We start from the raw sequence: 17,258 nt of genomic DNA, 5'->3' as shown, positions 1-17,258 counted from the left end.
TCTACAGTCTGAAATGGTAAACTAATGTGGCCAACCGTACGTAGTAAAATTCTTGGAAATTTATATTAAAGAAAAGTTTTATAACAAATAGTGGGATTCATCGATAGAAAGAGACTGGAAAAGCTCCAGTAAAGAACCTCGAAACTGTGGTTCCAATACTCCGATATGGTATCCGTAATGCAAAATTTAGTAAGAGCCGAACGATCTATATCATAGAATCTCCACTGAAAATCCATTTCTGACATGCTACCTTATCTGGCGGCATCTGGGCACTACAATCGTACAGAATTCTGTCCTCTTTACCTCCAGCGAATGGTCAAGCTCCAGGAAACCCATCCTGCCGTCTATAAACCCTTCCAGAATGGAATGCACGTGATCAGACGTTCTGATAGATTCTGGGCTGGGCTCTCCACGTATCTTGTCATTGAGCAGGAACTCATGCCTTGTCTCAAAACGACTGGTGGCCTTACCGATGGAAGTGGTATAAAAGAGGTTCAAAGGTCTTTATGGGTTCTGTCTCGACCAGTCTGCTCTGCGCTAAATCTTCTGATGGAGGGTATGTCACAGGTTGTTAATGGAACTAGTGAACAACACAAGGAAACATCCGAGCCGAGGTAGCTCAGAGACTGTAAGACACATAGATTGAAATCGATTTATAAGAAAAAAAATCAGCATTTACTAGGTATCTCCAACTAAGCATCACCAGTGGTCTGATAGCTTACGAATCTGCCAACATTAATTCTACTAGATACTTAGGCCTAAAAAACATCTATTGCTTGTTTGGAAAACTGGTCGCTGATTTTTTGTGTTTCGACGAAAACAACAGGCAGTTCAAATTACTACAAAGCCCAATCCAGGAGGAAATTGCAAAAAACTGGACACCACTCCCCTTTTTCAGAGGTTCATCACGCTAACAAAGAGGATCAATCTCACGAAATCTGAGTACTTTCAACACGAACTGTGTTCCTACCCCGTATCACTTTTTGACAGTTCTTGCATGCTCCGGTCTCCAAACAAGCCAGAGCTATAGCACAGACTTGCAAAAGTCTTTGTTTTTAAGATGTATTGTTTAGCACGAGTAAAGCATGCATTCTCCCTTTATCGTTATAAATACCTTGCCAGTGATTGTCTCTGAAAATCAATATTCCCCGGCTTCGTGTCAAATGATACATGTGCATGGAAAAACAATGGCCCTTGCTAGGGAACACCTGCGACGTCATGGAGATTGTTATTGCATGATAATGGCTATCATGTAATGAATAGGACAAACTATATGGTCTGTTAGTCGTGGTGCTCAAGAACTTGGCGTCAAGAAAATACGTCAAGAGTCTTGGCGGGGTCAAGAACTAATAAAAAAAAGAACTAATGAAAGAAAGAAAGAAAACAATGTGTTGAGCGTTTCAAGCTAAAAATAAATTGTCAAAACGGGTATTATGTGACAGTGATGCGTAATCATTACGTAAGGTGTGAGCTGTCGGTTACGTTACATGCGGGGATTCCCCCATGGGTGCCCATGGCAGGGTTACATAAAACAGGCCAAGTCGTGTGACGTCATTGGAGTCCAGAGGGTTGTGTCGGGACGACATTGCGTAGGTGTGACGGCTTGAGGGGTTGGTAGCTCAACTTATCTAACCCTTCAAAGGAGAGGGTGTGTCGCGTGATGTAACAGGGCTCCGCTTGAAATACACAGGGGTATGTCGCGTGACGAAACATGCGCTTGAAACGGCAATGTGTACCGCGACGTCTTAAAATCCAATGCTAATTTCTTTATGGCTGCTGTGACGTCAGAGAGCTCAGGTAGAAATACTATGAACCTATTTAGAGCACGAGGGTTTGTCGCGTGTTGTAACAGGTGTGTCGCGTGATGTAACAGGGCTCTGCTTGAAATCTTGCCTAGAAAAAGGGGTGTGTACCGTGACGTAACATGGGTGTCACAGAAACACACTGAAGTGTGTCGCGTAATGTAACAGGGCTCTCGTGGAAATACAAAGGGGTGCGTACCGTGTCATCAGTAGGCATGACTTTAATATCCAATGCTATTTTCCATATGGCTGCCGTGACGTTTGAGGGCTCCGGTAGAAATACTATATTTAAAGCACGAGGGTGTGTCGCGTGATGTAACAGGTGTGTCGTGTGACATCACAATCTTCGACGTCAACAAAATGTGTCGCAAAAACCAATACAAACCAACAAAGATACCATAAACTACGCAGCTGTTGATTAAAAGTCATTGGGACCCTATCAATACCCAAGAATCAATATGTACAAGCCTACCACATGCTGAGTACCGGGGTCCGGCTTCAAAATCAGCTACATAGTTTTTTTTCTTAACTGGTATATTGACATTTCTGGCTACTAAAACGATCTAAAAAGGTCACAGGTTTAAGAAAGAATTTGTATTTTGCTCATGGTTGTATCGAACCTATGGTGACGCCAAGACATCAAGAAGAGGCTCACATTGTCTGCGGTTACAATATAAGTGACTATAAGAATCAATACATACAAGCCTATGGCGTAGCCCTTAAAAGACCACAAAATTTTTGGATCTTACCAGATACCGTTGTTAGAAATCAGAGTTCTTGAGATTATGAAATATCTTTGAAAAGGCTTCAGAATAAAAAGACAGCAAATCGTCTGCGATTAGAAGACGAAAAATAAAGAGAATCCATATATAGAAGCCTGCCGAGTGCCGGGGCCCGGTGGCGAAACTGCCGGGCTCACGATACTATATATATATATATATATATATATATATATATATATATATATATATATATATATATATATATATATATATATATATATATATATATATATATATATATATATATATATATATATATGCGTGATTTACAGATGTACAATATTAATATGAAATAGTGCAAAATAAAAGTTTAAAATAATTAAAAAAGCAATGGATAATTTTAAAAGCAGAAAAAGGAAAGGACTGTAATTGAAAATGATATAGCAATAAATCGACATGTAGTCGATATATCCCAAGGCTATTGAATTTATAATTTTCTTGACAGTAAAATACGTAATCTTTTGGTTGAGCATATAAGAAGAAAATCAAATCCAACATTTTCCAATTTTAAAGTTTTTAGCGTCAAAGCAAAATCATCCGAGGAGTAGAGAGTCTGAAAAGACAAATTACATCTGCATCTCACATCTCAATAGAATCATAACGTAAAGAATGTATTGCTCCTTTTCCTTGAAAAGGAAATCCTTTAACAGGAGAAATTAATAAACCAAGTCATATCAAAATGGAAAATTGATTCCGTCTTGGGGCTTAATTTAAATACAACTAGTTTTCGTTTTCTATTCAAAACAAAGTCAGACTACTAGATTAAGTTTGGGAACTTTTCTTGAATTTTTGAATTTAGTAAATGATTCTTTATACTTCCCTGCCTTTCAACTGACAATTGAAACAAGAATCAGAGGCAACGCTACAGCGTTGCCTATAGTAAAGGCCATAAGACTTCAATGGTTTATGGTTTTTTTTCAAGAGGTACTTCGTATGGAAGGGGTGGTCGCAAAAAACTTCGGACAGGGTTCGTGTTCGTTCGATTGGAAATCCGTAGTTCTAGTGTGTTTTTTAAGAGTCAAAAGTGATCAGAGAGCAATTAACCCCCCCTCCTCCCGGCCTCTTTTCACTAAACGCGTTCGATCAAAATATTGAGCTAGTCATTATGTTCAAATTGTCCAAAAATCGGTAAAAATAAACTCTGGGGTCGATACAACCCCCCCCCCCATAGCCCAGAGGCAAGTGTTGTAAGCTATTCCCCAGGGGCATGTAGCGTTCTTATGGAAGAGGTGCTCGTATAAACTGTGGAGGAGGGTCATTTGATTGGAAATTGAAACTTTTAGTTCACTTTTCAAGAGTCAAAAGTGACCGGAGGGAAAGTAGCCCACCCCCTACGCTCTCTTTTCCCCAAATGTATCCAATCCAAATTTTGAGATTGCCATTTTCTTCAAAAATGGTCTAAAGATCATATAACAATGCCTCTGGAGTTAATACAACCCCCAAGAGCCCCGGGGCAAGGGTTTTAACCTATGGCCCGAGGGCATTAAATATTTTTATTGAAAGAGTAGTCGTATAAACTTTGAAGAAGGCTCATTTGATTGGAAATGGAAAGTTCTAGTTCCTATTAAACTTAAGATCAGCAGAAACCAATTTCGATAATAATAATTCAAACTCAAAACGATCAGAAATTATAATTAAAGAATAAATGAAACCGAAAAACGAACAGAAATTAAATAAACAATCATACGAAACAAACGAAGAACAGGCACTAATATACATAAATAATAAATTTTAGAATGAGTTAAACATAAATTGAATATGCAAATCAAGCTTAAGACGAACAAAAATTACTACAAACAAGAGTTCGACAATTCTCCCCTTACAGAACTGTAAAAGTCTGAAGCCTATTGCTTATTGGCGCATTACTGAAATCCATGTGTCTTACACAGTCTTGGAAAGAACTAATACAATTAAATTAAATATTAGACATATAGATATTAATTACTGAACGCTCATCAATTCAAAATTTTATTTCATTGTAATTTTTATTTTCAATGTTGTAATAACCATATTCAATTCATATCCAATTCGTTTGAAAACTGTGTGTGTCTAGAATAATCCTTAAAAAGAACTAATCAACTGAAACTGAATATTTGATATATAATGAAATTAATAGCTGAAAGTTGCGCAGTTCAAGATTTTATTTCATTGTAATTTTTATTTTTGTTGTACAAATTTTATGGTGTATGTAAAAAAGAAAATATTTGTAATATAATTCGTTTTCGGTAAAATGCAAATGACGCAGTAGGCTTAAGACTTTTACAGTTAGGGAAGGGGACAGCAGCCAAACTCTTGTTTTTAGTAATTTTGGTCGAATGAAATTTCACTTGCATACTGAATTTAAGTTTTACTCGTTTTAAGATTTATTCATTCATTTATTTCAGTACCTGTTGCTTCTTTGCTTTGCTATGATTGTTTATTTAATTTCTGTTCGTTAGGGTTTCATTTATTCTTTAATAGTAATTTTTGGTCGTTTTGAGTTTGAAATATTATAAGAATTTATTTCTGCTGATCTAAAATTTAATATTGTTTAATAAGTTTAATATTGCTTTTAATTTTCTCTGAAAAAATCGTTTTTCAGAATTTTTCTTTTTTTATCAATATACAAAAACGGGTAAAACGGTTTTAAGAAAGATAGAGAAATTAAAATAAAAAACTTTTAAATTTTAAACTAATAATAAAAGTGAATATTTGGGCTTCATATCCGAATAATTTTATTCACAAACACCCTCCTTCCCCTTCACCCCTGAAAAAAAAATAGTTCAAACAAAATATATAAAAGAACAAAATATGACATTAAAATATTCGATAGATCTATTCACCTTACCTGATGGACTTTCCACCACAAGGACTACGAAACGGATAATTTCACCACTTATATAAACTTTAGCCTGATGCCTAATCCTTTACTTTTCCTGCAGGGGCATAATTTGCTATGGGGCAGGGGGGCAACTGCCTCTCCCAGACATCGGTTTGCCCCCCCCTCCCCAGCTGAAATTTAGTTTCTTCAAAATCTTGTCAAAAATAAGATAAGCTTGCATAATTTAAGCATCAATAGAAACGAATCAGTTTTCTTAGTATATATTTAACTTTATAGTACTATAAAGTATCTTTATAGTACTTTTATAGTACTATATCGTACTTTCATGGTACCAAATGGCTGATTTTTTAGTTTTTACTTTCATTTTCACTTGATTTGGGAAAATTGGATCAAACTTCCCCCCCCCCCAGGATTTTGACGAATTTACGCCACTCCTTTCTTGATTAAGCTATGTTTGTGGAGGGTCAGCTGATTCCCTTGCCAAGAAAGCACTAAAATGCAGACCCTTATATAATGGAAGAACAATCAGAGCAGATAGACGAAGAACATATGCCGGAGAAAAGACAAGTGACATTAAAATATTGGTTTGGAAGCAAATACATTCTAAGACCACACCAGTTATACATGAGGCATGACAAAGAAGAAAAAAAATATAAATGAATAAAAAAATTAAATTGGATAGGAAAACGAGGGTAAAGTCAGCCAGTGAACAAAAAAGAAGCGAAAATAAGCGGATATTTTGACAAGGACTTCCGCAAAGCCATCTTCAGTGCTAAAAAAAAACAAAAAACTTTTCAATTTTTTTTCTTTGTCATAGGGTCTAGAAGCACCATCTGTCCTCGTTGGATCATGTTAAGTGAAGGCAAGTCGATGCCATCACGAAGCAAGCAGCCAGAACCAAATATACGTAATCCAGCGGCTCTACGTAAAATGTATGGTCAAAGACTGGCATTTTATTTACTTTTAATATCGCTTGCAAATAACTGAGAGGAATATTGGCAAGACCCAAACCATTTAAAGTACTTACATTCAAGGACACAGTCAAGGTTTAAAACCTCCCTATATACAGCAACATTAACTGAATCGTCAATACATTGAAGAATTGAAGCTTTTCCCAATACCCGAAGTGTCGGAACATTGATTATCTGGATCTAAAAAGAAAGAGGAAACAATTTAATATGCAGAAAAAAGCGCAGAGGCGAAAAAAATGCATTAAAAGAGATATGACAAATAAATACAGATTTGAAATACAATACTCTTATTACTCCTTAAAAGGCTCCATGGCCAGGGATAAAAGGGAGATAGATATATACTCCTACTGCTTCTAACAATCTACTGTAGCACCAAGCCACCTGAGGTCAACACTGTTGCACATATTCATCCTCTACCCCAATTTATTGAAAGCTTCTCTCGTTACATCCTGCCAAGAAGTTCCAATTTCCTTTAAATTTATTCTAACGACCTCTTACCACCTCATTCCAGGACGGCCAGCTTTTTGTTTGGCCCTATATGGTTGGTTGAAAGGGGCGATCTTTGGCAATTTGTCATCCTTCATCCGCAGAACGTGTCCCAGCCATGTCAACTTTTCTCTCATTATAGCCTCAGAAACTGGAGAAAAAAAATCGCACAGCTAACTGTTTGAAGTACGGTCAGTCAGGCAGGTACCCAAAAGAATGCGCAAACAATTCCTCTAGAAAACATCTACCAAATCCTCCTCCGTCTTCCGAAGCGCTCACGTTTTGTAACCATACTTAACCAATGTACTGTAGCTTCCAATATCCTAATCTTGATTCGCAGACGCATCTTCCTATTCTTCAAAACTCTTTTTCAACCGTGAAATAACACCCTAGACCTTGGCTATTCTACTTTTGACATTTTGACTGCATTCACAACCTTTAACAATAATATTACGTAAGAAAATGAAGGCATCCACTTGATCGAACTTTTTGTTACCTAACACCAACGTCGAGATTAGTAGTGAGTCGTCTCACTCAAGGGTGGTAGACATGATGCTGCACCTCAGAAGCAACCTACCAACTGAATCAGAAACCATTGAGAGCTACACAAAACGAATATTTCTACTTGTGTATCTTTTAGCGGTGACATTAAAAAATTGCATGTCCTAGCAGATAGATATGATGGAATATTTGGATTTTGTGACAAAGAAGGCGATATAATCTACTCAAATGACCTGGAGTGGGGAGGGGGGGGGGTTAAGACGAGCACGAGGATCTCCATACAAATTTGCGGTATCTCTAGGTACACATTCACAGCTTGATGATTCGAACTTGATACAAACAAATTTCGAGGTGAAGGCAAAACTAATTGAACTTTTGTTAGACGAATTTGTAATCCTACTCCATGGAGATGTGAAGTAGAGGTCATGGATAAAATTTTCGAGGATCTGGAAGATGCAACTAGACGGCATAATAGTAAAATATTGTACTGGCATGTCAATAAATTGAGAAGGAGTAGTCGATCCAGATTGGCCTAGTTAAAGATAGGAATGGGGCCAAAATTAGCGATAAGGAAAGAATTAAAGAAAGATGGGCAAAACATTTTGAGAATTTGCTAAGCCGAGATAGAGTTGCAGGAAAAGACATAGAAGAAAATGAAAAAGTTTGTGATACCTTGGATGTGAGTGAAGATTTGTTTCGTGAGGAAGTATTAGCGACAGTAATAAACGAATTAAAAAATAATAAGGCTCCAAATGCTGATAGTGTGGTAAATGAGTTTATTAAATATAGTGGCTCTGAGGTTAGAAATAAGTTACTGAAAATTATGAATATGGTTTTTAAAAAAGGGGAAGTACCTAACGATTTTAGGAAAACCTCGATTAAGCCACTTTATAAGAAAGGTGATAAAAGTGAGTGTAGTAATTATCGAGACATTAGTATGGTCTCTGTAAGTAGGAAATTACTTAGTAATATAATACTTTTTAGACCGAAAGATGCCGTAGACAAAGTTTTAAGAGAAGAACAGTGCGGTTTTAGAAAAGGTAGAGGATGCGTCGACCAAATTTTCACTCTTAGTTGAGTGAAAATTGAGAAGTGCCTGAGTTGTCAAACACCTTTTGTCCTCAGTTTTATATAATATGAGCAAACGTTCGATTCTGTTGATAGAAGAGCTTTAGCAGCGGTTTTATCATTGTATGGTATACCAGACAAATACATTAAAGTGATTAGTGCTAAGGTAGGAAATAAAGTTAGCAGCTGGTTTTGTATTAAATCAGGAGTTAAGCAGGGTTGTGTTCTATCCCACTTTATATGGATTATTTTGATGGATTTTGTCTTAAGGAGCACAGGAAAGGCAATGGGAGACCAAGGAATCAAATGGAAAGGAAAAAGACTCCTGGACTCAGATTATGCTGATGATTTAAGCATCCTAGAGGGAAGTATGAGCAAAATGAATGAACTTATGCTATTTTGCAATTATGCTATTTTGATACCCTGGATACACATAGTGTCTACTTATCTACCGCTACCATTCCCTAAGGAATAATTTGAGACCCTCTTGACCGTTTCCTTGACCCTCTTGACTCGTCAGAACCGTTTTCTTTGGCTCTCCCGTAGCCAAGGCTCTCCCATCCTTAGGACTGAATTTACTCTATTTTAAAAACAAATTGATAGTAATTAATGCTTCAAAAGAATCAGCTTTTTATGCTGATTCCAAATATATAAGATTCATTAAGTTTTGAGTCACCCATCAAAAGTTACAGGCCTCAGAAAATTTGCCTGATTTTCAAAAAAGGGGGAAATACCTCCAAAAAGTCAATCCATCTTAATGAAAATCACGCCGTCATGTTCAGCAAATCAGTTAAATTAATTTTAAATTAATTATTAGTTAAATTAAATCACACCATGCTTTAATCTTGTGTGATTTAAAATCAAACAAGATTAATACTCCGCCTTCGCGCACGCGCGATTCCGATGTACACATTACGAGAAGCCTCTGGAAAAACTTCTTTTTTTTGTCCGACCACTAGAAACTAAACGAAGGTTCTGATGTTTGCATAGAGGTTTTGCGAGTTCAGGGTGCTAGAATAAGTTTGAAAATTAATGTTAAGAAGACTAAGTAACTAAGGCTAGGAATAAGTGAAGATGAAAAGGTGACGTTGGGTAATGAAAAGATTGATCAGGTGGGCAGCTTCACTTACCTTGGTAGTATTATCATTAATGACGGATGAGAGCAGTGAAGATACTAAGAGTAGAATAACCAAGGCTCAGGGTGTTTTTTTTATCACAGTTAAAAAAAAAGTTTGAAAGAATAGGAAGATTAGTCAACAAGACAAGATTAGAATATTAGAAGCTACAGTGGTGACAAAAGTCAAATATGCTTCTTAATCATCGGTGCATTAAAAAGAGGATCAAGATTTGCTAAATGTTTCCCAGAGAAATGGCCTAAGGATTGCTCTGGGCACCCGGCTAACTAAACGTATTTAAAAAAATAAAAAGCATGTGCTTCAATACCGCTCTCTAGGGCTATAAGGAAAAAAAGGTTGAGGTGGCTAGACCACGTTGTGCGGATGAAGGATGAAAGATTGCCGAAAATTGTTCTTTTCGGCCAACCGTCTAGGTCTAAACGGAAAGCAGATCGTCCTCGTCTGGTTTGGGAGGATGTCATAAAGAAAGATTTAAAGGAACTGGGAAGTTCATGGGAGGGTGTAAAAAGGGAGGTTTTGAATATATTGGGATGGAGGAGGAGAGTGCATAGCTGTGTTGGCCTCAGGCGGTTTGGTGCTGCGGTGAGTTGTTAGTAGTAGTAGTAGTACCATTATAAGCTATTCCTTAGATACCACTCAAACTGTGAAAAACGAAAGTTTTTGTTCCGTGAGTATTCAATATACTATAAAATTCCATCTCAGTTATAATATACATGTATATATATATATATATATATATATATATATATATATATATATATATATATATATATATATATATATATATATATATATATATATATATATATATATTGCATTCAGTGCAAAATAAAAAAAAATAAAATCATAGAATAAAAGGTGGAATTTTGGTTCACTCAAGTTGCTCGATGGTTTTACTTTCTTATCATTTGAAACAAACTGAACATATTTACGAAAAAATTGGCACATGGCCCAAAGATTGGCAGTTCTTGTTTATGGGTTGTGTGGGCTATTTAATGTTCCAGGGGTTATGCAGCAATGCATCCGTCCATACTCATTAAAACAAACGAACGCCTTTGGATCTAAATGGAAGCGCGCACACTTGATATTTTTTACAGCTTACGAATGCTGATGATAGTGTGTTTTCAGAGGGTATATCATAAAAGAAAGGGAGGTTATAATTTTTTTTCCTGGGAAGGGAGAGGACAACTGAAAAAAAGAAAGAAAAGATTATTTGATTAGGAAGTGCTCAGAAATTCAAGGAAGTTTGAGGTGTCCGGGGATTGTGCCTGAACTAGCCCCAGCCTACGACGACCATAAACAAGAAGAAAATGAGTGTTTATCTAATTTATGTGCACTAAACTAAATACTATATTAACAAAGTTAGAATTCATGTACATCAAGAAAATTTGTTTAAATTGGTTTTCAGTATTGCTTCTACTTGTAGAGCAGAATAGCTTCTAGTTATAGTTAATAATTAAAACCTTTGCGGTTAGTTGATGTTGTCATTCTATTTTTATTAAATTTTCTATTTTATTTTATATTAAATTTAGGAATCCAAATCTACATTATATCGGAAAAATCGCATGTACAACCGCCATACTATGACTGTCACACGTAAATATCATATGTAACATTTCCAAACTTCTGGAATAAAAGTCAAAAGCCATTTTCTAAGCAGTTCTCAAACGATGGGAATGCAGAAAAATTTCGAAAATATCACAATTACAGCTGCCAAACCATTACCATCCGACCCGAAGATCATATTTAACATTTACAAACTTCTGGAATAAATGCCAAAATCCATTTCTAAGCAGTTCTCAAAGGATGGGTGAGTAGTAAAATCTATGCCAAATTACAATCTCCTCATTATCTGTGTTGCTCTCAAATCTTCGCTTTCAGTTGAGATTAAGGCCCGGGATTTAGCAAGAACCGAGAGTTATCAAGCACTTAGGCTATCTGAGCCAATAATATTTTGCGTAGAGCTTTCTGATAGACTTAATAAAATTTCACTGTGGCATTAAATAAAATCTCATTGTGGCATTGGCATTGGCAACGCGTTTTAAGAAATTATCTGAAAAGTGTGAAAATTTTATTTAATATTAATAAAATCTCATTGTAGCATTGGCAAAAAACTTCAAGAAATAATCTCTAAAATGTGAAAATTTTATAAAATATTAATAAAATCCCACTGTGGCATTGACAATACATTTCAAGAAATTATCTCAAAAGAGTGTAAATTTTAGATACGACCTTTGGGCAATACAGACGAAATGTTATAGAACATTAATAGGGTGGAAAGCAAATGCAAAGTAATTACCAGTTATCAATATATTTTATAATTTGTTCTTTTCTTTTATATTTTATTTATTATATTTTTATTATATTTATATATATTTACATTGTCTGTTTTATCATCTTATTTTTTTTATATCAATTTTATTTTATCTTATAACTTTTCGTCTTAATATTTCCTATAACTGTATCATATAACTTTATACGAACGCGCTTAAATATCCCCTTCAGCGCCCTTAAACATCCCCTTCAATATCCTCTTAGAGTTTTTGTTTACAGAGGAACTGAGTTAAATTGCCAAACAGTTTGGTGTGATATTCAAAGGGCAAGAAATATTATAAGGAGAATCAATGATTCATGAAATTCCGACCAGTTAGTATCAAACAGCTCAAATATGAAAAGATTTGTCTTTGAATAGGTTTTTCCTGTTAAGACAATCCCTCTTAGGAAATGAAAAGGAGAAACACTTGAGTCCTTTATTATAGCGCGAATTTCAAATTAATTTCACTATGCAAGCATAGATAAGGAGCTAAAAGGGAAGTCTTGCCTTAAGGACTTGTTGAACCGGAATTTTACAGTTTGTTGTTGGATTTACGAAGAATGAGATGACAAAGATCTTATATCCTGCCCTCAGAAAACATTTACGCTGGTTTTGGTAAAGACAAGACAAAGTAAGAGATAAAGAGGCTGTCCAAACATGGGCCTGGACCATTCTTCACTTAGAGAGGTTATAAGGCTTTTCAGGTCATTTTCAGGAATGCCTATTGGGGGCCCAGGGAGGAGGCTGCAATTGCCCCAAGATTTGAAAAAAAAAATATTAGTATTTTTCATCGAAAAATCCCCACCTCATTTCAAAACATTTTTTTGTTGCATCTCGATTAAAAAACTAATAAAGTCCTTGTCTCTCTACGTTTCTGTGAATTGGCTCCCCCGGTGATTATAAAACAGTATTGTAAACCAAGGTTAAAGGCGTTTCAGACATTCTTGAAAAATGGTGACATTCCTGGAGACATTCAGACATTCCTGGAAAACTCCACAGTAGTTTTCCAAGGTAAGGGTCTGAAACACGAAAGTCTATTTTTAGGCCACGATTATTTTTGGAGGGAGCTTTCCCTGACATATCTCGAGTGGATTCAGTCTATGCTCTTCTGTGTTTTCTATTATATTCTTCTATTCATTTTATTACTGAATATATACACTTCAATATTTGAGGTAAAGCAAATTCAAACCAGAGGCGGTTTTAGGGGGGGGGGGGAGGGGTGAGCGGTTGCCCCGTTCACAGAAATTTTAGGGCGTAAAATTTCAATAAAATAATCTAGCAGTTCTAATCATTTTGTAATTTTTGAAATTTTACTTTTATAAAAATAAAATAGAGGGCGCAGTTCATAGCAAGTATAAGCGAATTAAATGCAACATTTTCCACAATTTCTTGTAAATAAGTATATCAAATTTAAGCAATTTTAAATTGAATTTTATGTGAAAAGTAAGACGGCCGAATTAAAGAATTAGAAGCAATCAATTGGGACTAGAAAGTCAATAATTTTGCAGATGCTATTCCAAAAGTCCTAGAATAGATGGCATCCCTGATGAGCTGCTGAAAACTCTACCTGAGTCGGCCGCAGATGAGCTCCATGAACATGTTACGGATATATGGGATAATAAAATTATTCCCGATGAGTGGAAGACATTGATAATTGTGTCTATCTTCAAAAAAGGAGACTGAATGATGCATAAAAACTACCGAGGCATAACCTCATCCCGATTGCTGCAAAGATATTCGCAATTATACTTCTAAATAGGTTCCGAGACACTTGAAATTCCCAAACGCGACCCAACCAAGAAGGATTTAGACCAGGTATGGGCTGCGGTGATCAGATCTTTAGCTTAATACAGGTCCTAGAACATCGCTTCAAACACCAGCAAGAGACAATCCAAATCCTTATCGATTTCATCACGGCTTTTGACTCGGTCCATTGGGACGCCCTATGGGTCGCAATGAAGGAGGAAAGAGTCCCTGAGAAGATCATCAGACTACTGAAAGCATACTACGATGGAACCAATGCCCAAGTTAGAGTTGATAGTGAGCTTTCGGATCTGGTTCTGATTGAGGAGGGTGTACGTCAAGGATGCATACTGTCATTGATCTTATTCAACTTCGTCATTGATTGGATTCTCGTGGCCCTCGACAAGTACCAAAGTCTGGAAGTAAGCCCGTCCTTTTCTGTCACAGATCTTTATTATACTGATGATGTGGACATACTTGCCGAGTCTGTTATAGATACACAATCCATGTTTAATGAAGGAACAAGCAGAGTATTTTTGGCTGGCCTCCAATTAAGTACCGAAGACCAAAACGATGTGAACAGCTGGAAGGGATGACACTCCTGTGACCCTAAGTGGTAGTCAAATCGAGGACGTTCAGTCATTTAAATTCCTTGGCTCAATGATGAATGCAACTGGGGAATCATCAGAGGAGATCCGGAATCGCATATCCTCAGTATGGAACGTCTTTCTGCAGCTAAATAACTCGCTTTGGAAGCGTGGCGAAATCTCTCCACGCACAAAGCTCCGATTCTACGAAGCCATGGTACTTTCTTTCCTTCTCTATGGGTGTAAAACTTGGTTATTGAAAGCAGTGGAAGCGTCAAACTTGGACGTTTTCCATCCACAAATGCCTGCGACATATACTAGGAACTCGCTTCTCACACAGAGTCTCGAACCGAAGAGGTGGGGATCACTGACTTGTCTCTGATGTTGTAAAATGAGGCGTCTGAGGTGGTTTAGCCACACCATGCGGAGATCAGAAAAGCATATCACCAAAAAATGCTTCAAATGCCTTCCACTACCAATATGGAAGAAGAAAGTAGGAGCACGGAAGAAAACATGGCTTGCGACAGTCAAGGCTGACCTAGAGCCTATTGGGGGTTTCCAAAAATTTGGGCGACGCTGGGATCGTTAATGGCTACAAATTATGGAGCATCCCACCCTCGAGTGAAATCTCTAGAAAGAAACTTGTCGTCGTCTGCTGGGCGCCACGATGAGCCTGGATGCGGCATGAACGTGCAACAAGTACAAGTAAGTAAAGATGCTAAAGCAAGAAAAATCAGATTTAAATAAACGAAAATGCTGTTAATAAATACAAAATTTTGCTAATAAAATAAAATTTGGCAAGATTTGGCCAAAATATTATTGGGGGACAGGAGGGCGGGGGCTAACCTATATTTTGCCCCGGTGCAAGAAAGGCAAGAACTGCCACTAACTCGAATAAAGCGTACTTTCTAACTACTTTATAAATAAGTACTAGTCACAAGTAGTCTATAGAACCTATCTGTAGCCACTTCATAGGTAGCATATTTAGGCTATATCCTTTTACACTATTACAAATGGGTTTTGATCTCGTTAGAGAAGAAAAATAGAACACTCTCCTGGGTGATAGTGAACTAAATTTCAAAGTACTTTTGAACCTTAGACCGCCATGTGCAGGACCTTTTGCATTGGGGAATGTGTTTGAGAATGAAGACTGCACAAAAGCGTGTTTTAGTATAGAAATATTGCAAAGAAATATATAGCCTACATTATATTGCAAATAGCTTTAGTATATATTTTTAGTATAGAAATACCGTAGTCAAGTTTGCTTTAAGAAAGCCAATTGGAAGCCAACATTCTTTCGCCACTTTTGCAAAGTAAACTTTATTTTGGTAAATTCTCTTTCAAACTTAGCTAGGATTTTCTATAAAATTTAGTATAAGTGTTTTTAACATTTTTAAACATTTCCACACTTCTCCGCTTTAAAAAGGAAAGCGAAATTCTTAATTAAAAACAAGAAGAAAAAAAAGAAAGCAAAACGCATAATTCGTGGCACAAAGCAGGTAAGAACTTTAGGCTTAATTCGCCAATTGTCAACTTTTTACCTATTTTTTTTTCTTGAATTATGTCTTTTGAACTTGTTTTTAAAGGAATCAACAAATATGTTCAATAGATACCCTCAGCGATGCATTAAGTAAGATACAGCATCTTTCAAAAATGTTCTTCAAGTACTTTGGCCAGGGTATCCTTTTTTTTAGGTCGCCATGTTCCTCAACTTGAACGACGAGGAAAATTTTAGAAAGCTTCAGGTGTCTATATTTCTAAAACCTAGAAAATTCGCAAGAAATAATTTAAAAAAAAGTTTTTCTTCTGAAAGTAAAGAGCAAAAATTAAAAATATCCCAAATCCGTTTATATCAGTTATTTAAAACCATTTTGAATAAACTGTAAACCAGTAATTTTTGGTTGTTTTGAATTTCAACTTCACTCATCTTTACATAAGAAAAAATTTGTTTCAATAATCTAGATGGAAGAAAGCTTTAACTCAGCGAAAATTCGAAAAAAAATTGAAAAAGGCAGCGGTTATCTTGATTCTGGTTCTCAAGGAGCACCGACCACAGCTCCGAAGACCCGATTTTTAGCAAGCGTTTAGTAATTAATTACACTTTAATTACAAGAGTTTGGTAATTAAATTATACAGTTTGGTAATTAATGCTAGCAACTAAATAATTTAACAGCCATTTAGCTGAACTATTTGAATATTAGAAACGCAATAAACATTTTAAATTTTTATTAAGCTCAAATTCTCTTCTTTATATGACTGCCTTGAAAATCCAATAATGCAGTATCTCAGGGATAAAATGACATTCCAAAATGTAGATTATAAAAAGAATCTTTCAGCGGGAAACAAAAACTTGTCATTCTAAGATTCAAACATAGCGCTTCACAGATCTATCTAGAGTTCTTTATCAATTATTTGCGTTTGAGAAAATGCACCGGAGAAACAAATAAAATTAGGTGGAGAATAGCTTGTATGAATACCATATTCTTGAGTAAAATTCCAAGGGCATATAATATCAAATTTGATCATTCAAACAAGTTAAAGTACAAAGAATAGTAAAAGTTGAAGCAAATTTTTTAAAATCTTTAAGATGAAGCTTACATAGCCATTAATTTTTTTTAAATTCTTTTCCCGAGTTCCCGGGGGTTGAGTTATCATAGCTGAGTAAGATAAAAGTTAGTTAAAATGATTTGAAAATATGGCAAAGAAGACTTTTAAAAATCCCAAATGAAAAAGTTTGAACCTGGATAACCTCAAGAGCCTCAATTTAAGGGAGAAAATCACTAAAGTGGAAGCACTGTCGGACACCAATGTCTATAGTACATAATACCCGTTAATCCCTTGCGATCGAGACCACGTCCACTAAAAGTAATATCAGGAGGTTATCAAGGAGGCACACTTGTGCCTCTCTAAAGAGGTGACCCACCACAATGTTAAGCAATTTCTGGTCCTAGCGGTTGCAGAGAGACAGCGATGATCGCATTTTATAGCTCAAGTTCCAACTAAGAAACGTGCAAAATCTTAACCCCCTCCGACTTTATTTTCATGGG

At 36.1% G+C, this 17,258-nt stretch overlaps 1 protein-coding gene across 1 annotated transcript in view; it reads right to left on the bottom strand.

Annotated features, from left to right (window-relative positions):
- Positions 1–17,258, bottom strand: part of LOC148957021 (WD repeat-containing protein WRAP73-like) — a 66,168-nt gene that overhangs the window by 18,817 nt on the left and 30,093 nt on the right. The window contains exon 4 of the mRNA XM_089092800.1: positions 6,433–6,556. Coding sequence (XP_088948926.1) covers positions 6,433–6,556 — 124 coding nt within the window. The remainder of the gene's footprint in view (positions 1–6,432; positions 6,557–17,258) is intronic.

The sequence above is a fragment of the Artemia sp. Qi Xiang Cuo genome, chromosome 1, assembly GCF_049724085.1.
Source record: "Artemia sp. Qi Xiang Cuo chromosome 1, ASM4972408v1, whole genome shotgun sequence".
Classification (NCBI taxonomy): Eukaryota; Metazoa; Arthropoda; class Branchiopoda; order Anostraca; family Artemiidae; genus Artemia; species Artemia sp. Qi Xiang Cuo.
This window is presented reverse-complemented; position numbering and strand designations above follow the sequence as displayed.